This window comes from Drechmeria coniospora, chromosome 01, assembly GCF_001625195.1.
Source record: "Drechmeria coniospora strain ARSEF 6962 chromosome 01, whole genome shotgun sequence".
NCBI classification, from domain to species: Eukaryota; Fungi; Ascomycota; class Sordariomycetes; order Hypocreales; family Ophiocordycipitaceae; genus Drechmeria; species Drechmeria coniospora.
This window is the reverse complement of record NC_054389.1, coordinates 1,577,906-1,602,668: the sequence shown is the minus strand read 5'-3', so window position 1 is coordinate 1,602,668 and position 24,763 is coordinate 1,577,906. Positions and strand designations below refer to the sequence as shown.

General features: G+C 57.1%; 7 protein-coding genes across 7 annotated transcripts; 5 read left to right on the top strand and 2 right to left on the bottom strand.

Moving 5' to 3' along the window:
* Nucleotides 1-77: 77 nt before the first annotated feature.
* DCS_00440 (SAGA-like transcriptional regulatory complex subunit Spt3) lies at nt 78-1,091 on the bottom strand (the record flags this gene model as incomplete). Its single annotated transcript, XM_040797779.1, has 2 exons — nt 78-902; nt 1,002-1,091. 2 exons carry the CDS (start codon nt 1,089-1,091, stop codon nt 78-80), a joined length of 915 nt encoding a protein of 304 aa, XP_040658662.1.
* Nucleotides 1,092-3,759: 2,668 nt separating this feature from the next.
* On the top strand, nt 3,760-7,088 carry DCS_00439 (Peptidase cysteine/serine, trypsin-like protein; the record flags this gene model as incomplete). Its single annotated transcript, XM_040797778.1, has 4 exons — nt 3,760-4,097; nt 4,172-4,368; nt 4,507-6,804; nt 6,880-7,088. The coding sequence occupies 4 exons, from the start codon at nt 3,760-3,762 to the stop codon at nt 7,086-7,088; spliced, it is 3,042 nt and encodes a 1,013-aa protein (XP_040658661.1).
* A 1,040-nt stretch (nt 7,089-8,128) lies between these two features.
* On the top strand, nt 8,129-9,131 carry DCS_00438 (uncharacterized protein; the record flags this gene model as incomplete). Its single annotated transcript, XM_040797777.1, has 2 exons — nt 8,129-8,152; nt 8,241-9,131. 2 exons carry the CDS (start codon nt 8,129-8,131, stop codon nt 9,129-9,131), a joined length of 915 nt encoding a protein of 304 aa, XP_040658660.1.
* A 921-nt stretch (nt 9,132-10,052) lies between these two features.
* DCS_00437 (uncharacterized protein) lies at nt 10,053-12,517 on the top strand (the record flags this gene model as incomplete). Its single annotated transcript, XM_040797776.1, has 4 exons — nt 10,053-10,674; nt 10,744-11,139; nt 11,288-11,892; nt 12,107-12,517. 4 exons carry the CDS (start codon nt 10,053-10,055, stop codon nt 12,515-12,517), a joined length of 2,034 nt encoding a protein of 677 aa, XP_040658659.1.
* Nucleotides 12,518-13,490: 973 nt separating this feature from the next.
* Nucleotides 13,491-21,115, top strand: DCS_00436 (uncharacterized protein; the record flags this gene model as incomplete). The annotated part of the gene is made up of 5 exons (XM_040797775.1): nt 13,491-15,819; nt 15,870-16,974; nt 18,277-18,371; nt 18,422-19,438; nt 19,506-21,115. 5 exons carry the CDS (start codon nt 13,491-13,493, stop codon nt 21,113-21,115), a joined length of 6,156 nt encoding a protein of 2,051 aa, XP_040658658.1.
* A 1,101-nt stretch (nt 21,116-22,216) lies between these two features.
* DCS_00435 (uncharacterized protein) lies at nt 22,217-22,948 on the top strand (the record flags this gene model as incomplete). Its single annotated transcript, XM_040797774.1, has 4 exons — nt 22,217-22,276; nt 22,364-22,553; nt 22,604-22,762; nt 22,827-22,948. The coding sequence occupies 4 exons, from the start codon at nt 22,217-22,219 to the stop codon at nt 22,946-22,948; spliced, it is 531 nt and encodes a 176-aa protein (XP_040658657.1).
* A 616-nt stretch (nt 22,949-23,564) lies between these two features.
* On the bottom strand, nt 23,565-24,264 carry DCS_00434 (AMFR protein; the record flags this gene model as incomplete). The annotated part of the gene is made up of 2 exons (XM_040797773.1): nt 23,565-23,885; nt 23,995-24,264. 2 exons carry the CDS (start codon nt 24,262-24,264, stop codon nt 23,565-23,567), a joined length of 591 nt encoding a protein of 196 aa, XP_040658656.1.
* Nucleotides 24,265-24,763: the final 499 nt, after the last annotated feature.

Genomic DNA, 24,763 nt, shown 5'->3' with positions numbered 1-24,763 from the left:
CGCGAGGACCGGTGCCGGGCAAGTGCAGTTCCCTAAAGTACACTCTTTGCCGGAAGCCAGACACGGCATGACTCGGCTCAGATGATGTTGAGCGCCGAGTGGTAAGTCTGCCTGGTTCCGTTAAGCATCGCCCGCAGCTTCTTGGGCCGCTGCTGGAAGCGCCGGAAGGCCTCCTGCACGTGGCGCGGTTCTACCGGCGTCTTGCCCTCGCTGGGTGGGTCGAAGAGGGCCTGCTGATGCTTTCTTTTCTTGGTGCCGGAGTCGCCGGCGCCGCTCTGCGCGCGCGCCAGGTCTTCCTGTTCCTTCACCTTCAGGGCCACCTCGGTGAGGGTGGCGACCATCTCAAAGGTTAGGAAGCCGAGGATGTCGACAATGTCGTCCGAAGGTTTGCTGTCCGTGACGATGCCGAACCCTGCCCACTCGCGGAATCGCTTGCCCTTGCGCCAGGTGAAGGATGCCTGCCGGTATTCCGACCAGGTGACGTACTCCTCGCGCGTCATTACCTTGGTGCGCTCGTCGGCCTTGCGCAGTCGCTGGAGGGTCATGTAGTTCATCTCGTCCTCCTCCTCGTCATCCTCATCGTCTCGCTCGGGTACCTCGACGGCGAAAAACGAGGCCGGCTCCCAGGGCAGGCCGACCTTGGCCTTCTTGTTCTTCTTCGCCGCCTCATCCACCGGGCCGCCGCCGCCGACGACGCCGCCGACCGAGTCGTCGCCTGCCGCAAGGTCGGCGTCGGCCCCCTTGTCGTCCGAGTCCTTGACGTTTTTTCGCACATCTTTCCACGAGAGAAAGGTGCGGAGACGGGAGACCTTGGCCTGGTCGTGGCGGATCTGAAAGATGAGATCGTTTGTGCTGATGGACTTGGATCCACGTCGAGAGGCGAGTTCGGTACAGTTGCGAAGCTGCCGGACCGTCAACGGACATGCACCGAGGTCAGGTCACGTCGGGCAAGGTGAGTTCAGGTCCAAGGACAAGGGCAGGCAGGGGCAGGTAGTGCGTACCAACTCAATTACCTGCTGGCGCACGATGTCCTCGATGATGCTCGTTGTTTCCACTGGTGCCTCGCCCGTTTCGCCCGACACGTACATCATCTATCCAGAAATCTTAGTGAACTAGCTCTCAAACATGATTATTGGCCATGGGCATGCGCGTGCGTGTACGAGAGTGAGAGGCTTGCCTGGCTAATTTCTTGACGATACTTGTACGCCTTGCTATCCTTGGAATCGGCCATCTTGCCCTACGTCGTTGGGATCGCTCGTCCCACTGACCCTGGGCCACGACAACCGCACTCGTCCCGGCCGAGGGGAAAAGGAGCTGTGCCCAATAATTGAGCCCTGCGAGATGCTGAGGAGTTGTCGTTCAACACGCAGACTTTCTGCAAACCTGAGAAATCAGAGTCGGCGGTCGGTCGGGGGAGTATCGTGTCCAGGTCGATTGCTTCCAGCAGGACCAAAGGCCAACAGAAAAAAAATGTTGAATAATATGACTTTAAAATAGTACACGTAAATATGTATGGATCCGAGGCCTTGAAGTGATGCACGACGCGATTCGCGAGAACAAGCAAGAAAGGCGCCAATGAGTTGAGCGTTGCCAACCAAGGACCGAGTACTCTGTACTGTGTGTATGCGTAGGTGTGCCGGTAAACTTGGTAGTATGTCGTATCAGTTGAGGACCAGCGGAATTGGAGCTACTGATAAGGAGATGAATCGCGAGATGCGGACCTCTTGGTGATCCTATTGATGTTGTTGCATGCAAGTGTGTCGAAGGAGGTCACAGGTGTCCATCGTCCCCGCTGAATCTGGGCGTAAAACGGTCAAAGTGATCAGGCTAGCAAGTACCCGAGCTTTAACCCTTGTCGCTAGGGGCTACTTGGCTCAACACACCGTGCCTGTACTGGAGTGCTGAGTGCTGACGGTAGGTATAAATGGAAAGTGTCATGACAATTAATAATAGTACTTATTTGCATACTGTACATGTAACTTGCACACTACACGAAAGTATAACACCTACTCGTACACATAAGTACGTTGATGCTGAGAATGGTCGATGTGGAAATGGCATTTGGTAGAGTACTTGGATGACATGAGCACCATTTTCGAGCAATACAACTATAAGATGTCACCAAAAAATGCCGGTGACCACCACATCCTTCTGCAAGGAGCCCATGGACTTACTTACATGTATGCTTACTAGGTACTTACATTGTACATGTAAATGTAAGTACTGGACGGAGTACCTGAAGTACTTGAGTATGTCGGTCTGTAGCCTAGTGAAGGTAGAAACTAATACTGGTGCCTACCTAGGTAGTAATTAGAAAGTATGAGTACCATTACTGGACAGAGTACTCCGTACTGTGCAGAGTACTTCGTACTCTACAGTAATTATTACTACTAGTAGTAAGTACAAGTGCACTTTGGTTAGACTACTGCATCTGCTTGCAAAAACCCCCATATTATAATAGTGCCTTGCCAACACTGGGCTGAACGGCACGGGATTGGCCAAAACTTTTGCAATACTGCATGCTGAACGGAGTATTACACTTAGGTCTACCCCGTACGGAGTACAATTGAATAGTACAGTGCATTGATACCTGGTAGTATTACTACCAACTTCAGATCACTCCTTGCGAGCGTCCATGTCATTTCAGCATCATGAATCTGCATGTGCTAGCAGAGTTCATTCGATGAGCATCTGGCTGGGTGCTCATCATTTTGAATCTTGATGACCCCAGGGGTGTTCGCCACTCACTGACCGGTCCATCCCCTTGCCAGCGCCTCCCAAGCATTCTTCGACGCGCCCTCTGGATAGGGATGATTGGGTATGAACAAGCCGGCCCCTGCATGGGCCATGGATGCCTGGTACCGAGCTGCATGCGAGCAAACCGACGAAGCATCTCGCTTGCTTATCGTCACAAGACGTCCAGGGCCCGTTGGAAGACCCTGTACCACGGTTCATGTGGTAACCAAGATGCACGGCAGCAGCGGCAAGTTTGACTGGTGCCTAGCAGTGGCTCCTACTGCCAAGGTAGGGTACGAGCCAGTAACCAGCGCTGCACCGCTGGCTTCGTGTTCGTACGGACATGACTGACTGTATGCACTGTAAGCAGAGTCATACTTGTTATCGCCTGCGACTGCACGGAGTACCATGCAAGTGTGATGATGGCGAGTGTTGTTCAGCTCGGTCGAAAAATTGCGGAGTCGCCCATTCATTGTGACCAACCCCTGGGCTGGGAATGGTTGTAGAGGTACGGAGTGCAGGCTGCAGCACGGTGCAGGTACAAGTACGCGGAACTCCGTGGCAAGTACCCACACCTCCAAGAAACGGCCTGTTGGTGTACTCCGTACACCGTACAGTACATGTCTGTACATGTACTGTAAGTAAGTATGTGTACGAGTACTTGTCCGTGCCTAAAGTTGCACCCGTTTCCGTTTTTCCCAACACTCAACTATCATCACATGGCCTTCCTGTCCATCCACCCCCCCTCGACCTTTTAATTACCCGGCTACAGTCTCTCACTTGCGAAATATCCCCTCCCGTCGCATCTGGATGCGCTGCTACCCTCCGTCACGAGCCCGTTGACGAAGCTGCCGCTTGCTCGTTCAGCCTGGCGAGGCGCATGGAAGAAGATCCCGCATTCACTTGACATATATATATTAAGAGAATCACCGTTCTTTCGTCATCACTCATCTCGCAAGGACGTCCAGCACATTGCTAACCCATCATCTGTCCCTCCCACTCTCGTCATACAACGCATCCGCCATGAATGGTTCGCGAGCCGCCGTCGCGGGCAAGCGAAAGGCACCCACCTCGCCCGACCAGGTGCCGCCTCGGAAACGTCCCGTCAACGGCAAGCTGTCGGCCGACGACAACACCCCCGACGCCGAGGAGATGGACTACGACGATGACTCGGAGCTCGACGAAGACCTCCACGAACCCCTATACATCGGTACCCCGACGAGCTTGGGGGAGTGGCAAGATACGATCCAGAAAGTCGTCCGCAACGTCGTCGCCATCCGCTTCTGCCAGACGTGTTCTTTCGATACCGACCCAGCCTTGACGAGCGAGGCCACCGGCTTCGTTGTCGATTCGGAACGAGGGTTCGCCTCCCCCACCCCTGCGATGCGAGCGCCGTCTATATGTCGTTTGCAGCTGACGTGAGCCCGCCCTCCAGGTACATCCTGACGAACCGTCACGTCGTCGGCGCAGGTCCCTTTTGGGGTCACTGTGTCTTTGACAATCACGAAGAAGTCGATTGCTACCCCGTCTACCGCGATCCCGTCCACGACTTTGGCATCCTTCGCTACGATCCCAAGGCGATCAAGTACATGCAGGTCGAAGGCCTCACTCTGAGCCCCGACCAGGCGAAGGGTACGTTTGAAGAACGAAGAACAGATCATTGTTGCCCCCATCCCCCATCCCCCATCCCTCATCTCCCTCCCCCCCTGCCCCTTTTTTTTCCTTGTTTATTTTCCATCCTGTTCTTGGGCTAACAGGCCCCTGCCGCAGTTGGTGTCGAGATTCGAGTGGTCGGCAACGATGCCGGCGAAAAGCTCAGCATCCTTTCCGGCGTCATCAGCCGCCTCGATCGAAACGCGCCCGAGTACGGAGAAGGGTACAGCGACTTCAACACGTGCTACTACCAGGCAAACGCCGCCGCCAGCGGGGGCAGCTCTGGCAGTCCCGTCGTCGGCAAGGATGGTTCCGCCGTCGCCTTGCAGGCCGGCGGACGCTCCGACGGTGCCTCGACCGACTACTTCCTCCCCCTCGACCGTCCTCTCCGTGCCCTCCAGTGCATCCAAAACGGCCAACCCGTCACCCGTGGCGACATCCAATGCCAGTTCCTGCTCAAGCCCTTTGACGAGTGCCGTCGACTCGGCCTCTCGCCCGAGTGGGAGGCGGCCATGCGGGAAGCCTTCCCGGACGAGACGAACATGCTCGTCGCCGAGATCGTGCTTCCTTCCGGTCCCTCGCACGGCAAGGTTGAGGAAGGTGACGTCGTCATCAAGGTCAACGGAGAGCTCATCACCCGGTTCATCCGTCTGGACGACATCCTCGACTCCAACGTCGGCAAGCCCGTCAAGCTCCACCTGCAGCGTGGCGGCGAGGACGTCGAGGTCGAGATCGAGGTCGGAGACCTTCACAGCATCACGCCCGACCGATTCGTCACCGTCGCCGGCGCGAGCTTTCACAACCTTTCCTACCAGCAGGCGAGGCTCTACGCCGTTCCCGTCCAGGGTGTCTACGTTTGCGAATCGGCCGGCTCGTTTCGGTTTGAGAACACGGACAACGGATGGATGATCCAGATGATCGACCACAAGAAGATAACCGACCTCGACACCTTCATCGACGTCATGAAGGCCGTTCCGGACAGGGCGAGGATCGTCGTCACCTACAAGCACCTGCGGGATCTGCACACCCTCAACACGACCGTCATGTACGTCGACCGCCACTGGTCCTCCAAGATGAAGATGGCCATCCGAAACGACGAGACGGGCCTCTGGGACTTTTCCGATCTCGGCGACCCGCTGCCTCCCGTGCCTCCCGTCCGACGATCGGCCTCCTTCATCGAGCTCGACCACCTGCCGCACACGGGCATCGCCGACCTCATCAGGAGCTTCGTCCACGTGAACTGCACCATGCCCATGAAGCTCGACGGATTCCCCAAGAACCGACGCTGGGGCATGGGTCTCGTCATCGACGCCGAAAAGGGCCTCGTTCTCATCTCGAGGGCCGTCGTCCCCTACGACCTCTGCGACATCAACGTCACCATTGCCGACTCCGTCATCGTCGAGGGCAAGGTCGTCTTCCTCCATCCGCTGCAGAACTATGCCGTCATCAAGTACGACCCCTCGCTCGTCGACGCGCCCGTCCACACGGCGAGGCTGAGCAGCGAGCACCTGACGCAAGGTGCCAAGACCTTCTTCCTCGGCTACAACAGGATCGGCCGAGTCGTGCACGGCGCCACCACGGTGACGGAAATCACAGCCGTCGCGATCCCCGCCAATTCGGGCGCGCCCCGGTACCGCGCCATCAACGTCGACGCCATCACCATCGACAGCAACCTCGGCTCGACCTGCAACAGCGGTGTCCTCGTCGCGCCCGACGGCACCGTGCAGGCCCTTTGGCTCAACTACCTCGGCGAGCGGTCGCCCTGCAGCCAGCGGGACGAGGAGTACTACCTCGGCCTCGGCACGCCCACCCTGCTGCCCGTTCTCGAGACCATCCAGCGAGGCGAGGTGCCCCAGCTGCGCATCCTCTCGGTCGAGCTGCGATCGGTGCAAATGTCGCAGGCACGCGTCATGGGCGTGTCGGATGAGTGGATCAAGAAGGTGACGCAGGCCAACCGGTCGCACCACCAGCTCTTCATGGTCAGCAAGAGGACCTTTGAGCGCGTCGAGCATCCAGTCTCGCTGCTCGAGGGCGACATCATCCTGACGCTCAACGGCAAGATCTGCACCACGATATCCGACTTTGACGTCATGTATTCCAACGAGGTCCTGGACGCCGTCGTCGTCCGCGAGTGCGAGGAGCTCGCCCTGCAGCTACCCACCGTGGCCGCCAAGGACATGGAGACGGACCACGCCGTCTCCTTCTGCGGCGCCGTCCTGCATCGCCCTCACCAGGCCGTTCGGCAGCAGATTAGCAAGCTGCACAGCGAGGTGTACGTCTCGAGCCGAATCCGGGGGTCGCCGGCTTACCAGTACGGCTTGGCGCCGACAAACTTCATCACCCACGTCAACGGACAGCCGACGCCGGACCTCAAGTCGTTCATCGAGGCAACGCGGAGGATCCCGGACAATACTTGTAAGTTGCCCTCGAGAGGACCCGCCGCTGACGGTAGACGCCAGAGCTCGAGCTGACGCAGGATGGGACATGCAGACTTCCGATTGAAGGCGGTGACGTTTGACAGCGTGCCGTGGGTGGTGACGATGAAGAAGAACGACCACTACTTCCCAACCATGGAGTGGAGCCAGGACATGAACGAGCCCTGCGGGTGGCGGCGAGTCACGTACGAGGGCACGAGAGTGTTTGAGGGAGAGGCGACCGACGGCATTCCCCCCGTCATCGAGGAGGCCGAGGCGGAGTAGCTGCCGAGGGCGACTTGACGACTCCCCTCCGGGCCCTCCGGGACCCTTACGACCTGTCCAAATTGTGGTTTTACGACGGAAATTGAGCCGAAAATGCGGGCTTGGCATTGGATTGGGGCGTTTTATGGCTATGAAGGATTTCGTTGATTTTCTGGAGCCGGTTTGCGGCGGCGGCGGCGGCAGCGGCGGCGGTGGGAATACATGCAAGTGCACCTACGAGTCGGCTCGGTGTTGGGCACGACCCTGGAAGGATACCGGCAACGTCGGCAACGGGACAGCCTTGAGTTGAACCGACCAAGGAGGCTGAAGCTGATGATATGAAGAAGCATCGAGAGCCCTCGGCTTCGGGGCGGCGACTGTTGTTTGCTCCTTTGATGAGGCTGCCATACCCTTTTCAGATGAGCATCGCGAGATGTCTCGGAAGCAACATGCTGGGTAGGTAATTCGCAGGTAATTCTGTATCGACTACTACATAGCATATAGACGTATTATGAGACCGTGAACACGATGCAACGAGGTCTACCAGTGTAGCCAGTGCACTGTAGCGCACGTAAGTAAGTACACTTTCATGGTCATACTGTAATAATAATGTATTAATTACAGTATACTAGAGCGGCGGTTGTGCTGATGTTCTGTCGGTGTCAAGATGTGGGTCGGATTACAGGTACCAAGGTCCCAATCGCCAAAGTACATGTACCTACAAAGGAACTATTCTCCCTACAATTACCTATATGAAGCGTTAAGTATGGTGTATGGCGTACAAAAACACCTACATACTGTAGTGGTAGAGTTTGGTGGTATCGGTACTCCGCACCAATGCCGGCTCCATTGGTGCCAAGGTGTCACCTCCATACCTACTTACAGTGCTATAAGTACTTACTTGCAAGCAGTCGGAGGGATTGAACAATGCCATAAACGGCTTGGCTGTCACTGGCCTCGTCGTCCGCTCTTGACAACAACTGTCAACAACAGGTCCCCCAGCAGTCACCCACCGTCTCGTCACATCGCCTTCCACTGCGACCTCAAGAACTCAGGCCAGCATGGCTCCGCAGGCGACTCTCGTGGTACGTCGACGGTCCCTTGGGGGCCAACCCCGCGGTGCTGGGAGACGAGGGAGTGACGCAACAGGCGCTAACGACGTCAACGACGCAGACGAAGCTCAAGGTGCAGCTCAAGCTCGCCATCGCCCGTCTGCGAATGGTCCAGCAGCGCGATGAGCAGCTCGGGAAAACACATCGGAGGGCCATGGCCCAGCTCCTCGAGGCGGGCAAGATCGATTCGGCGACGATCCGGGTGGAGAACATCATCCGCTCCGACATCACGAGCGAGCTGCACGAGCTGCTCGAGCTCTACTGCGAGCTGCTTCTCGCCCGCGCGGGCCTGCTGGAGGGGCCCGTGTGCGACCCCGGACTGGAAGAGGCCATCAAGAGCATCATCTACGCGGCGCCCGGCACGGAGATCAAGGAGCTGGGCACCGTGAGGCTGCTCCTGGCGGACAAGTACGGCAAGGAATTCGTCCTCGCCGCCATGGACAACACGGACGGCAAGGTCAGCGAAAAGGTCATCAAGAAGCTCAGCGTCGAGCCGCCGCGGCAAGAGCTGGTGCAAGGATACCTGGAAGAGATTGCCAAGACGTACGGGGTCGACTGGCCGAAGCGCGAGATGTCGACGCCGCCGCCACCGGACCTCGTCGACGAGGACGACGGCGGCGGCAACAAACCCTCGGGAGGACAGGCGCAGAGGGTGCTGCCGGCGCCAATCACCACGGCGGCGCAACGGAAGCTTTCGAGGGACGAGGAGGAGCTGAGCAAGGCGACGGCACCTCGGGACCTGCTGGGCGAGCCCAAGAGCCCCTTGACGGTGACGCCTCCGCGCATGACGACGGACAACGTGCATCCCAAGGTGACGCTGGGGTCGGTGGAGCTGAAGTCGATGAAGAACATGGATGATGCGTCGGCGAGGACGAAGAAGGCTGCGCCCGACGGGGCCGTGCCAGACATCAGCGACCTGGAAAGGCGGTTTGCTGCCCTCAAGAAGAGGTGATGCCTGAATAGCCTCGCACGCGGGGGGGGGGGATACTAATGGAATTTATTACACTATCGGCCCGCTCACACTCCCTGGTACTTCGAGCGTACTCGTCTCCGGGCGAGACATCAACCGCTGCCTGCCACGGCAGAGCGGTTGGCTGCTGGAGACGCATTTCCATTCTTGCCACCTTGATGCCACCTCTCACGGAGAGGAGGAGACGAGGGCGAGGTGGCCAGTGGTGCCTACGACTCGATACGCTGAATGCACCTTCGCTCAGTACCTCAGGTGACGGGTACTTGGTTGTAGGTGTTTGGTACGGGCACTTGGGAGTACCTGCTCCTTCTAAGAGTCAGTCCATGGCCACGACGAAACAAGCAGATTCGCTACAGTCCGGCTCCCATGCGATGCCTTGTTCTGCATCTTCGTTTTGATGACAAAGTTTCTTGTTGCCTGGGTGCTCCATCTTCCTCACGCACAATCGCGAGCATCGGTACTTAACCATTGTCTCCAACGCAACGTCCTCGCCGAGCATTGTACGCAAACCCCCTCTCTACCCCTCTCTCCTCGTCGTCGGAGACACATCGTCGTTGCCTCTTCCATATCTCTGCATCGCCTCGCTGCCTTTGCCGATTTTGACAAGTGCGTGTTACTGCTTGTTTTCACCACAAGAGACGACGTTTGTTAAGGTTTCGTCCTGCATCGCCCCAAAAATCTTCCATCTTCCTCGGCCGTTGCCAGCATCGAGCCGAGCTCTTCTCTCTTCCCTCCCGCTGAAGGGAAGACGCTTTCGCACACGCACACTCACACACACATACACACACGCACACATACACGTGTACACGCACACGCGCACACGCACACGCACACGCACACGCACAAGACAAAGGCGTCTTCAACCGAGGACGTTTGCAGCGTCTCGCCTTCCGTCACGTCGAGATGGAGTCGTACGAAGCGATACTCGACAATGTTCGCACCGTTGTCGGCTGCAACGGCGTACGCACGCTCGAGGAGATTGCACCGATGCGCCAGTGCACCATCGAGCGTCGTCTCACGGCAGCCCAAGATCGGCTTTCCCCCGATAGCCTCGCTGCCATTTATACCGTCTGGCTCCATGAGCAGATCCTCCGCATCCAAAGCATGCCCCCTCGTCACATCGTCCAGCGCTGGGTGTACTTTCTAGCCCACAGAGGCTATGGTCCCGAGTCGCTTCGGCGCCTCTGGATGCATGCTGCCTTTATCGAGTTGAGGAGATGGACCTCGGCCATGCTCCCCGCCCAGTCTCGCGACATCAGCGAGACGGTTGTCGCCGTCATCAGGGACGACTACCCACCCGGGCTGTGCGGCCCAGCCATCACCGGGCATCTTATGCCTCTGCCTCGCACGCCGAGCCCGCTTGCTCTCAGCTCTCGAGAAGATTGGGCCTCGGCACGCGTTCCCACATCTCGCCAGGTGAGTGACGTGGTCGAGACGCCCCTGACACCTTGTGACAGTGCGGGGGCCGACGAATGTCATGCTTCCGCACGAGCCGACATCGAGTGCGAACTTTGCAGAGCCAGTGGTAAGCACGAACCCAACCCACCCGTCGCTGCGATGCTGCCACCCAAGGACTAATGCGAGCATGGAGCAGACCATCATGCTTCCCACTGTCCGCTCTGGAGGCTGACCGGCCAGGTTCCCGCGGAGGAGTCGGTGGAATGCCGCATCTGTCGCACCTCGGGACAGCACTCGACCGAGAAATGCCCTGAAAATTTGGATCGCTACAGTCCACGTCTGTCCCTTGCGCCCAGAATCCTCGGAGATGGCGACCTCTCACACCTGTCTCTAGAACCGCACCCACCCTCGAGGGGTCCCTACGGAGATGGCTACCACCCGCCACCGCGAGCCACCATGACGCTGCCGCGGAGGTGGGAGGATGTACCCATGAGTGGTGTGCTGGATTCTGCCCTCGAATCCTCCGCCGATGGTTCAGCAGGAAGTGGGCTCTGGCGTGCCGCCGAAAACTGCCGAGCCGGCTTCTTCCAGCGTGAGTCGGGAGATGGAGCTGCGGGAGACGACCGGGTGCACCGCCCAAGACCAGACTTGTCGGCGGGTCGTCTGTCGCCTTAGAAGGACGTCAGTCGGCCGGCCCATTTCGGACAACGAGAGGAGGCAGCTGACATGAGAGCAGGGAGATGATGGTGACCGCAAGACGCATCGGATAAACGACGACGAGAAGGAGGCCCTGCGGCAAGCCGACGAATTCCTCGCGCAACTCTCCGAAGAGATTGCACAGAGGGAGATGCGTGATGGACCTTCACTCCCGCCGCAAGTCCCCCCAACCGAGCTGGCCATCGAGAAGGCGCCGAAGAGGCAGAAATCCCTCGCTGGTGCCCGAATCGACATGCTCGAATCAAGGCATGCCAGTCCTGTCACCCCGAGGAGCTTTTTCGAAGCCACTGAGCCTATCAAAGCCACTGAGCCTACCAAAGCCACCTCGGAGCCAGTCGCGCCAACGGAGGCGGCTCCGGTCGAGATCAAGCTCGGCAAAACTACCAAAGCCGTGGCCGACGACTCGCAGTACTCTGTCGTGGTCGAGACCCTGTTCCGGAACCGGGCCAACGTCTGGGTCAACAACGTAAAAAGGCCAACGGCGCTCGATATGTGGGACAGGCTGCACGGGGACAAGGTCGTAGGGGAGCCGCAGAACGCCGCCGTGGACAAGACTGCGGAGGAGATGCAGCACCGGACGCTTGTGGTGACAAGGCGGTGGGGTGAGAAAGGACAGTCAGATGCCCGAGTGGACAGATGATTGACGATTTGCGTGAGTAAGTGAAGAAAAAAAAGGACAATGCAACTGATTTTGTTCCGCAACGCCCGACGCCGGCCCCCTATAATATGCCTGCCTACCCATGAGTGTACGTTTTTGTCATGGCAATGTTCAAACGCCGCCGCCATTGCTCCGAACTGGTTTCCCCAGCATTTCCCTAGTCGAGCTTGTCGAGGTGCTCTAGCCTCGTCAGAACGACCTGCTTGCTCGTCTCCTCGATCTCGCCAGCCAGGAAGACCTCGTCCAGGATGGCGTAGACTTTGTAAAAGTTGAATACGAGATCGAGCTCGCAGACATTGCCGAAGAAGGCGTCGAGCACCTCGACGAAGAAGTGGATGGCCTCGAGAAAGGCGAGCTCGTTGTCGTTGGTGTCGACGCAGGCGCAGAAGAAGAGGCCGGCGTAGCGACGGTAGACAATCTTGTTGTTGCGGAACTCGACGAAATTGGACTGGTACTTTTGGTCGCGGGGAGCGACGAGCCGGTGGACCTCGCCCTTGAGCTTGATCTTTTGCTCGTCGCTGTAGGGGGCGTACCACTTGGCGAGCCGGGTCTTTCCTCTGTGCAGGCTGTTAGGATCGGCCATGCGTTCACGTAGGGGCTTGGGCGGGTGACGTACTGACGGTTCTGTATGAGGATGAATGATAGCATCGTTGGCCTGGGTGTTCTCCACGTGTCTCGTCCGTCGGTGGTTCTGCAGGGGAGGGACCTTTACGTGCCGTCACGACGAGCGTATTGGGCAGTATGGGAAGCCGGGTGAGAAGGCGAGAGAAGGGCAAAAGGCCCGTGCTGCGTTTGTAGTTGATGGATGAGGCAGGGTGGAGGCTTGTGATGATCGCAACCAAGGTATGGAGTATTATTAATTCTGTAATTACCGACTGATGAGGTTAAAGTGTACATGATAGTGCTGAAGGTGCTGATATGTACTCCGTAAGTACCACTGAGTAGGATGGATTTACAGTGCACTTACGGCGGTAGCGGGGTTCGACGCCACGGTTAAAGTACTTACTTACTGTTGTATGTAAGTACAAGTACTCCGTATTGATGGGAAGTTACCTCATATGGAACACGCTTGAAGTGCACCGAGTACGGATAGTGTTGAAAGATTATTACAGTACATGTACTCCGTAAAGTTGCACTGAATGTACTTGCTAGTACTCCGTACCACTAGACGGTATGTACTTACTGTACTGTACATGTAGACTGTACTTAGGTACTTTGGTGTGTTTGTACTTGTACTTACTTGCACTGTCACCAAACAGGTGCCCACTCTCTCGTGCCCCACCATCCAGCATTTGAACGATTGCGTCAAAATCAAGTCGTCAAAAGTTCACATCGTGCCAACGCCGAAGCGGGCCTTGATGATTTCCTCTCTCATCTCAGAAGCTGCCGCCTTTGACTGCATGTTATGCCTATGCGCATACGCAGGTCATTCATCCGACCATGCATTCATCCAACTACCGTCTCGTCTTCCGGAACGGCTGACATGAAACCCCACGGCGTTCGATTCACCTCCCATCGAGATTCGAATCCCGAGCGTTGATGGAATCGGCCGCATCACAGTACCCGTCATGGCGCCTTCGAATCCCCTTCGGAGGCTCGTGGCCATCATATGGGGTGACGTGCAGGCAAACGCCCCCTGGCAGCGCATCGTCAAAACGTCAATCGGATGCACCGTTGCCATGACCATCGCCATACTTCCAGCCCTCAAAGCCAAGGCTGTCGTCCTCATCCCCATGGTCGCCGTCTTGGCCCACCCCGGCCAGCGCATGGGTGTCATGGTCGAGTCCTTGCTGATGATCTTCTTCGGCGCTCTCCTTGGCCTATCTTGGGCCCTGCTCGGACTGTTCCTTTCGAGCCTCGTTGAGACCAACCCGGCGGCCTCGTACACCATCCGCGCCATTTTCCTCCTCGTCTCCGCACTCGCCCACGGCTTCATCAGGTCGTCGACGCCTCGCCTGTTCCCTTTTGCGTTCTTCCTTCTTATCATCTCCTTGATGACGATTCAGCTCCCGAGCGATGCGACCACGTCGCTCTTCACGGCCTTGTACATCCCCATCCTCCTCGGCGGTGGTGTTGTGCTCGTCGTCAACCTTTCAATCTTCCCCGAGCTCTCCAGCAGCTACCTGGGTTCCTCCACAATCGATGCGTTGTCCGAGACCATCGAGACCTTAACCCGCGCGACCCACTGGTTCGTGACCCCTGGCGGTGACGCCGAGGAGGCCAGGCTGGCCAAGGACCTGCAAGCCGGACTCGGCGCCGCCTTGACGAGTGTGAGCAGCAGGGGAGGCTACGAACGCAGGCTGCACGGGACCTGGCGCAGTGTCCGAAGCTTTCTCTCCCAACTCCCCAGTCCGTTTACGACGCCCAAAAGTCCATCCGCCTATGCCAATGTGCCTCCTCTTCTCACCACATTGGCTCACATGACAGCCCAGAAATCGGTGCTGCGAACGCAGCTCTCTCGCTGCAAAGCTGCCCAGGACGAGATCAACTTCGAGGTGTCTGTATCAGCCTTGCCGCCCATCGGCATGAGACCCATCAGCACGCAGCACATGTCAGGCATGGTGAAAAACACCATAATCCTCATCGGTGCCTGCGAAAACAAGTTCATCGTCATCGGAAAGGGCGAAGACGACGTGGGAGACGACCTTCATTTGGAAAAAGGTCATGAAGCAGGAACGAAGACACCACCCCCGACGCCCATCACGAGACCCAAGTTCAGCAAAAGCGAGAGCTACGCGGCCAAGGTGAACAGTGTGAGACCCGTAAAGGAAATAGAGACGGGCAGCGCGCAGCTCCTCGAATCCATCCTAGCACGCATCAGACCGCCTGTGCAAGACTTTGAGGCCTCCCTGGGCGATGCCGTCAACCTCGTTACGTCCTGCCTTGCCTACTGCTACGACGTACCCAAGCTGCCCTCTGGCGCATTTGCTCCCAAGGGGATTCTACTGGAGGAGGTCGACCTGCGCATCGACCAGTTCACCAACGCCATCGCCGTCTTCGACGCAAGGTCCGCCGAGGAACTGAAGCAAGCTGCCATGGAAACGGGCCAGACCGTGGACTTTATGCCACGCATGGAAACCTTTCTGGTCTCCTCTTTCATACTTGCATTTCGAGACGCCGCCATACAAGTTCTCAACATGCTCCGGCACGCCCGGTACCTCGTCGACAAGAGGCAACGGCATCACGGCCGATCACGACTCTGGCTGCCTCAGTACACGAGCTTTCGCCGCTGGCTCTCCACTGGTGGTGAGTCGGATGGCATGGTCCTTCCGGACAGCGCCAAGAAAGCGGCCCGTACCGGCAAACGCGATCGTTCGTCACCGTCGCAGCATGATGAAACCGCGCCGCCTTACGACGAGAGCGGTGAAAAGAGGACGACGGATGAGGAGTCCTTGACCGGCCGGGACGGAAAATCGGAGGAAAGAAAGGCGGCTCCGACCAAGTTGTCGCGGAAAAAGGCCGAGGCAACAAATTTGGCCTTGCTACCGAGGGTCCGTTCGATGGCTGCCGACGGCATCGAGTGGACGCAGCAGTCGGAAGACCTGCACTACGCGCTCAAGCTTTCCATCGCCCTGTTCCTCGTCACCTGGCCGGCATTTGTATCGTCGTGGAACGCGTGGTACACGAGCGTCAACGGCATCTGGGCCCCGTTGCAGCTCATCCTGGTGTTCGAGGTGGCCATCGGCACCTCGATGTACTCGTTTGTCATTCGACTCATCGGCGTCCTGTTTGGCTGCATAATCGGCTTTCTTGCCGCCGAGATTGGGAACGGCAATCGAATTGCGGTCGTTGCCTTCTTGGTGCTTGGCATCGTTCCGTCCGTCTACGTTCAAGTCGCAACGAAATATGTCAAGGCGGGCATTGTCTCCACCTTCTCCATGAGCGTGGTCGCGCTTGGTACGTTTTCGCATTGTTCGCCTCCTCGACTGATACTGACGTCGCCGTAGCGGCCGTCAACCAGAGCACCCCTGCGTACAAGGTCTTCTACATGCGCCTCGCCGCCTTTCTGATCGGCGGATGTGTCGCCGTCTTGGTCGAGGTTGCCATCGCCCCGGTGCGTGCGAGGGACCGACTGGTCGAATCTCTCTCTGCGTCGGTTCGTCAAGTTCAAAGGATGCAAACCTCCATGGCCGTCGGCATCGACACACCCGATCGTCTCGACATCCGGTCGCATGCACGCCTTGTCCGCTTCAATCACGCCCGAGACAAGGCACAAGGCGCCCTCACGGCTGCGGAAACGTTCCTCCCGTTTTGCCTCAACGAGCCTCGGCTCAAAGGAAGCTTCAAGCCGCTGGCTCCGATATACAAGGAGATTATATACGTGCTGCATCAGATCATCGACCGCATGGACAACGTCGTCCAGCTTCGCAGAGCGTACGGATCGTCGATCCTCGAGGATCTGAATACCCAAGTGTATGCGTACCGGCGAAATGTCGCCGCCAGCTGCGTCTTGATTCTCTTTTCCGTCAACGAGGCCTTGACGACGTGGCTGCCGCTCCCACAGTTCATCCCATCCGCTCGCGTGGCTCTACTGCGGTTGATCAACCGCGTCCGCTTGGTTCTCATGTCGCAAGGCTCGGCTTCCTCCGCCGACGATGACGCCGACCAGCGTCGCGAGACGATGGGCGAACTGGACGAGGAGACGGCGAGCCTCATCACCAAACGCAAGTTCTTGTCGTGGAACGCCAGCACGGCCGGCATGATGGAAATTATTGAATATCAGGAGGAACTCATGGAGCTCGTCAAGCTCCTCGTCGGCGTCAACGCCTTTCGAAGCGGCATGCTCGAACGGCCCGACTACAGGCACTACGTGCGAAGTATCGAATCGAACCAAGCGAAGCTGGGAAAGGTTCGATCGGACGGCACGGATGGGTCGGCGAACGAGCAAGGAGAAAGCAGGACTTCCTCCGAGACGGGCGTGAGGGCTGACCGACTGAGGAAGTTTGCCACCGCCGAGCAGGCAGCGAATCGACCCCTGCAGGCAGGGCCTGCGGACGGCGGTACTGGTGAGGAAGAGGAGGACGGTATCCCGCACAGTTTGCAGCGGATCGGGTCGAGACTCAGGCGAGATAACACCGTCGTTCGGCGAAGAGCCTTGACAGTCGGGGGGGGATTCAGCCGACGATGATGCTGAGACGTCTGGAGTCGCAAGTGTGTTCCCGTTTGCCAGATGGTGCCATAGTTGCTCGATTGATACCAAACATTGCCCGTCACGGCTGTCAAGTGCACCAAAATGACACCGCAAGAACCGCGATGCAAATACTCCGTACTCCGTGCGGTGTGCTGTACAAAGTACATGCAAGTACTTTGTACACATGCATTCTACAACTACAGTCCAGCACATACATGTACACCTACGAGTACAGTTACGCACTGAACATAATCGACACTGAATAAATCTTACAAGACTTTTTCTCGCAACACGTAAGCATCAAAAAATGTGTTCTTTTTTCAGTCACTGCGTGGCCCCAGTGACTGGCCGCCCCTGTCTGTGCCTCCCAGAAGTACCGTACGGAGCAGGTAGGTAATAATAATACAAAGACCAACCAACACAGCCCACTTAGGCAACAGTTGCTGAGCTCCACCTTGACTTCCTCCCAGCAACAACATCGATCGACACCCAAGGTTGGATTGCTCTGATTTCACGGCACAACACACCCGGCTTTGCCTCTCTCCCGCTGCAGAATCAACGTCATTACTGTATACTTGGAAGTCATCCTCCTTCCGGTACGCATTTGGCGAGCTCGCATCATTTGGTAAGCACGACTTCTTCCATACTCTGATTGGGACGAAATGCGGAAGACATGATCTAGAATGTTGCCACACGAGAACTTCTACAACTACTCGTTGCAACGCAATGCTTTCATCTTACCCCTCGAACATGGATGCGCCGAGGTGCCTGCAAGGTGGCCTGCCCGCTTGTTGAAAACAAAACTTTCACCTGATTGTAGAGCGTCCCCGCGACGGGAGCGGTAATCGTTGGTTTCGTCCACGGCCCTCCTGCCGCGAATCGTCTCGACTTGCCCTCGAAATTTGCTTGCTCTTTTTCTTTCCTTCTCAGTTCAGAGCGAGCGCCATTGTCTCGTGTTCTTGCGGCTAACATGCTCGCTAGACAGCCCGTCACTCACTTCGTCGAGAAGAGACTCTTCGATTCACTCTATTCCCACACGAGTCAAAACGACTTCGACGAATCTGACCCCCCCCCCCCCCCCCGGCCATCCACCAATCTCGGACGCGCAAGCCACGTTTCATGACAATCGCCCTGCCTTGATATGGTACTCTGCACGAGGTAGCTGGACGTTTCTTGCGCGCATCCTGTTCCGCCGTCGCTGGGGCCGTGCTATTTTCCCCTAGCCCAGCGATGGCACCTACGAGGGACTACTACGCCGATCTAGAACTGCCGACTACGGCAGACATTCAAGATGTGAAGAAACAGTTCCGAAAGCTGGGTATGTCCTCTTCATCAGCCGCCTAGATTTCTCTAACCATGAGATGGCAGCTCTGAAATATCATCCGGACCGCAATCCTGGCCGGGAGCAGGAAGTCAACTCCAAATTTCAAGTCATACAGTCGGCACACGAGATCCTGTCGGACCCTACACAAAAACAAAAGTACGATGCGACCCTCAGTCGATCGAGAGGGCCTGGCGCCTCCGGTGTCAAAGGCAACCCGTGGGCGAACGTCGGCCAACACTTCCCGCCTCCGCCACGACGCAACACGGCCGCCCGAAATGCCACCTCCGGCACGTCCGGGGCGCAGCGATGGCAAACCCGCTTCTCCCACGGTGTCCCCCCCACGGCGAAGCAGCCTGCGGGATCCGATCCGGAGGCAAAGAAAAATGCCGCCCGGGCATTCGAGAACATGCGGAAGACGCACTCGCAAGGCACTGCCAAGAACCCGCCGCAAGACGGTCGACCTTCGCAGACGCCTCCTGCCCCACCGCCTCGGACGGAGTCTCAAAAACAGCGTGCTCAGGCCTCGTTCGGGGCCCGAAAAACCGGCTATCAGCCACGGTCAGGCGTATCGGGGGACGAACCCCCCGTCTCAGCTTCCAACTACTACTCGAAGATGAACGCGGAGCAGTCGAATCCTCCGCGACCGCCTCCTCGCCCAGCCCAATCCGGCACGATGCCCGACCCCCTGAGCCAATTCAGGGATCGAGACCACTTTTCCGATTCCAGGCAAAGGTCCCCCTACAGTTCCCACGGCGGCGAGAAGACGGACCCGTTTGATGGAGTCCCATTGAGCCGCGCCAAGAGCACCAAAGAGTCATATCGTCGTGACGACTCATCCAGCTCCGACAATGGGTCTTTCGACAAGCATAAGCATCGAAGCTCGAGTGTTCCCAAAGCTAGACGGCAAGATGATGCCGCCTACGGCGTGAATGCTGCACGGGAAAAGGATGGTCGGTCTCGGTCGGCCAACGAGAACACTGATGGCGTGAGCGACACGTCCTTCAAGCACCGCGATGAACCCGCAGATCGATCCAGCTCCGGTCAAAGCCAATGGCAAGATAGTACGAATCATGCCCCCCCCCCCCATCTGACCCTTCTCTTTCTAGCACCACTAACCGGTCGCCGCAGAACGAAATGCGCAAAACAAAAGTGACACTGGACCCTCCATGTATGGCACACCTTGCGATCAGCCGTCTTTGCCTTCCGTTTTTGCTTCGTATCGCAACCATGACGATGGTTGCCTTTCGTCTTGGCAGACGCTTCATGAGTATGACGCCGGCCGTGTGTACAGATCGAGAGAGGACTCGAGTCCCGAACTGGCTCCCAGTGGAAACCAGGATGCACTTCGATCTCTCGCTCCTTTTGAGCTGCGGCAGCACCTGATTCTTGATCGATTGATCAGCAACAAGGGGGCTGGCGTTCCGCCCGATTTGACGACGAAGAATGCTCACGTCATGACTGATTTTTGCCATGGGGACAAGCTTGCTGACATGGACCTCCACGACAGCTTCAGTTACTCGACGGACGATGATGCTTTTCAGAAAGCCTCCTACTCGCCTGAGCCGAAAGGGTTTTCCAGGAGCAGCATCGACGACATCAACACCAAGTTTGGTCACGACAAGGGACCCAGCACATGGCAGTTTAGCGCCAGCAACGGGGAGCAGGATGGCTACACACCTGGTCGATCCCCTTCCGGCAGCCGCGGCAGTCGTTGCTCGCCTCTGAGGTCCGCTGCAACGCCTCGGTCTGATGCTTCCAATCTCGAGCCGCAGCGAGAGGGCACCGCTACCGGCTTCAACGCCGATGGTTGGAGCGACAAGTTTGGTCCGCAGACCTTTGTCCCGCAGCCGACGGCCGGTGTCTCGACTTCGCCCATGCGGCCGAACCGCACCAACTCTAGGAGAGTGAAAAGGGCGACGACGGGAAACGCCGCCATGGTCGATGACGAAAGCAGCGACGGCGAAACGTACGAATGGCGCGGGCGAAACTCGCAGGTGCCACCGCGAGGAACAGACAGCCCGCAGGCGATGGACATTGACTCGCCGCCTTCCGACACGCCGGAGTCTCCTGTCGAGGCCAACGGTGTGAGAAACATTCCGGTAGAGCCTTCCCGACCGGAATGGCGCTCCGGAAATGTCAACGCCTTCACCGGCGACGCCAAGCCGCCTGAGCGACCGGCCAAGATTCACATGGACGCTAACGCCGTCGGTTCGGAAGACTGCGAAGAGTTCAGGGCCACACTCGCCGATCTCAAGAACGTAGCTCCCTTCGCCCACCAGCCGTCCGGACTGCGGTCCATGGACGACCTGAAGGAGAATCTCCCTTTCGACAGCAAGGCATCAGATCAGCTGCCGATGGAGCTGCCCAAAGTGCAGCCTTTGCTCTTCCCGGCGTCGCCTGAAGCACCACGACTACCCTCGGCCATTGGCATGAGCGGCGTCAAGCCTAGCGTCGAAGTTTGGAGCAAATACCTAGACGAGTTCAAGATCTATCTCCAGAAGTGGGATGAGTTCAATGGTCAGGTGGTGGATCATTTTGCCACCCGCAAGGCCCACGTCGCTCGAACACGAGGCTCGAAAGGATACGGCTTCCTGGGCGCTCGCAGCGACGGCGACGTGCAAGAATACTACAACTGGGTCCAGCAAGACGGCGATGTTCGACGGCGTTGGAACGCCGCTTGCGAGGAACACGAGCGGCATTTGCGCGAGTTTATGGCGTTTCGAGAAAAGATGAAGTGAAACGTTTGGCTGCCTTTGCACCTTCTCGAGAACGGTTGCTGGGTAGGACGAAAGCTGGCTGATGAAGTGAGCTGTTTTCATTCATCTTGCCGGCTTAACCCAATCACCTCATCTCCGGCGATGACGATGAGAAGCCATACCCATGGAACGGCTAAGTTATGACGATTGCATGCTGTTTGGACCAGGGGTTTTCGTCTGCAGGAGGCGAAGCAGATCGAATGGAGCATGCAGGCAATGCGACGATTTGAGGCGGGCCATGAAAATCGTGTCGGATTGGGCCTCGAATCGGTTGGAGAGCCTTGCGCGATCCTGGGTACGCGCATCTTCGAAGGGGATTGGGACTCGATTTCTTTCTGATCCATGCCATGGCTGAGTTCTCGCCTCATGTCTCTGCTGGACCGAGATGGATCGGATGGAGGCATGACAGCGGGCGGTCGGTTCATCGTTGGCTGGGCGGCACCGAGGGGAGAGGTTTGAAGGTCACGAGTGCGATCACGGCGACGAAGGAGAAGAAGGTGGCATGAAAATTGTCGGAGACGCATCATAATTTCCAACCGAGAAGCATGACAGGGCAAACACTACGTTGCGATAGCATAATAGGCAGACATTTGGGTTCGAGGTCTCCTTTCTGGGATTGCGGTTCCAAGTGTTCCAAATATCTCGATTTATATCTCTCATAAGTAGATCGAACGTATATTCCAGGAATAACTATAAACACCACACAAAAACCAAATGCGGGTTCGAACGTACCTTATATCGTCGTAGGCACATCAACTTTTGCTCGAATGTCCGCCATTGCCTAGGGAGGTTCTGCCCTTACCGCTATCGTTGCTGTGAGTGTTGCTGGCTGAACAGAACAAGTGCCCCTGCTCTCATTATGAGGCACGCGAGCGGTGGAAATAACTTTCTGTTTCTCTCTCGCTCATCCCCCCCCCTCTCTTCTCTTCTCTGCTTCTCTCTGATTTTTATTCTCCACCGCGACTCTGGCTGTTGTTTTCCAACGACTGCTTCATCCTGCTCTGACTTGCACTTGGCTTCCCTTTCTTTCCATTCCTCGACTTTCTCACTTCCATCATTGCTTCTCGGACTTGAGAATTCACCATGTCTGACGTCGAAGCAACACCCACCACCAAGATCATGGCCTGGACTGATGAGGCCAAGGTGCGTCACCCCTTTTCCTCGCTTCCTCATGAAACGAGGGGGGAGGAGGAGTAACATAGTGGCATGTCTAAGTCGCTTCCAAATCAGGTCCAATTTCTCCTCCGCATCATCGCTCAACTTCGCGAGGACGGCAGGTGCATCAACTGGAACCGCATAAACATCCCCGGCCGCACCATCAAGTCTATGCAGAACATGTGGACGAAGGTGAACAAAGAAATCGCCGAGATCGAGACCAGCGAGGGAACAGTGTCAACCCCAACCAAACGTAAGGCAGCTCGTGAGTCTCACATGCGACACTGTAGACGTTCCCTGCTGACACCAAGGCAGCGCGCAGAGGTCGACCCAAAGCCTCCCAGGCGGATAAGTCCCAGAAGTTCTACAAGTCGGAGGCGTTCGTCCGCCCCGGCGACAGCGACGACGACGATGAAGCAAAAGGGCTGAAAAAAAGGGCCTTGTCAAATACCCCTGTGAAGAGGGAACGCAGTGGTAGGTGGTCTTCCTGGCATGCTAGGATGCTCGCCCATAGACATGATGCTGACAAGCGAATCAGCAGTTCGTGTCGCCAACACCCACGCCTCGAAGAGGATCAAGAAGAATCTTTCCGACGATGACGGTGGCGATGACGAAGCTGCCGTCTCCGTCGATTCGGACAGCAACAGCGCCGAGGTGTAGCGTTGCCCGTGAGGTCAATTTTGCTGTTGATTTCAGTGGGGGGGCTGTGCAATGCTGCTTGCTTGGAAGTGGTCATCCTGACCATGCGGACCGCGTGGTTTAGTTTTTTTGCTTTGCTTTCCTGCCTGTGATTGCTCGAGGACATCGTGGATGGTCTTTGGGGAGTTATGGTGTGTTCTGCAGCTTCCATCTCAGCATGGCGGTGACATCGTTTTGCATTTGTATCAGCAGAGCAGACACATGGAATCTGGAGAGCAATAACTGCTTCGCAACGTCGCTCTGCAGTTTGTTTCGTTGCCACAGTAAAATCAAATGCCAGCCTCTGGCGTGACTGCTTTCTGCATGTGCGCACAATCATCTTCCATGCTCGCGTCCATTATCCTCGCTGGGTCGGTTCGCAGATATGTTTCCGTACGCGCTTCATTAAACTCAGTATGCGTACCTTGGTTCCCGATGATGCAAAGAACGGAGACCCAATCAATTGGCCCTTGCCAGAGGGGGTGAGGGAGGGAGGGAGGGAGGAGGTCAAAGAGTCGGTAAATCCACCATCACCGTCATCACGTGCGATTTAAACGCCACGCAGAGGTAGGTCACAATATATCCCATTAGCAAGCAATCAGCCGCCCAGCGTCGCCTTCTCGGCCGCCATCTTGGCCTCCATCCGCCTTCGCGCCGCGAGAATCATGTCGTCCCGTCTTTGCTTTAGGGCCGCTTGCCGCTCGTCCCGGTCGGAGCTCCACCCCTTGGCCTTTTTCCCGTGCCCCTCGTCGGAGTCCGAAGCAGTCGCGCCAGAGGTGCCGAGCTTGCTCTTCAGATCGTACCGTGCAATAAGATCAGGCTGCGCCGGTTTCTCGGGCTGTCTCATCGCCGACGTTGCGCTACTTCCCGACGTCGCCCGGTCTTGCGGAGGTGGCGGCGGCTGGAAGGAGATGGGGGGCTGCGACGAGGTATATTAGCAGGTTTGGTGCATTGCCCTAGTCCTTGCCCTGTCCTTCCATGCTCATCCATGTCCAGCGAGGAGGGAAAGGGGGTGAAGGGAGTCTTACAGTATCTAATCGACCGGTGAGGATCCGCTCCGTCGTGTTCTGGACGTTCCCGCCGTTTCGTTGAAGATCCCATAGGATGCTCCGCCTCTCGGCCTGAGGAAACATCTGCTGTATCCTCTCGACGGCGGCCTCCCTTGATCGCAGTAAGGCCTCGGTAGACATAGTCGACCGTCGAACAGGAGGCCCCGAGAAGAAGAGATACCGAATAATCAGCCCCGAGATGACAAGGATGACGGCCAGGTACGGCAGCGAGATCTGTTCGTCGGACATTGTGTCCCGTCCGGAGCTGCCGGGTCTGGGATGGATGAAGACGAATAATCGACTATGTCGAGGTGAACACGGTGATTGCAGTGTTTTAAATAACAACTATGGGGACCGGATGGGTGTCCAAGCCTGTTGGCGTTGCACGGTGGCAAGAGGCAGGGTCGTTTCAATGTCGTGAGGTCGCAATCGGCGTTGCCTCATCTCGTGACAACAGCGGAGAGCTGAACCGCTAAGTACTTACTGTCGGCGGGGCATCCTCGGATAAACTATCACCAGGCCCATTCAGGCACAAGTACGGAGTATTACTTGCAGTACAATATACATGTACTTACGGAGCACAGTACGGTGCACATACAGTACAGTTACTTAACTATACATGTACGGAGTACTCCGTAAGTATGTGCTGACTGTATCACCGAGTACTGTACTTACTTGCGGTTCTGTATTAAATATGCACATACTTACGTGCAAGTAAGTATTAATACTCCGTACGGAGTACATGCTC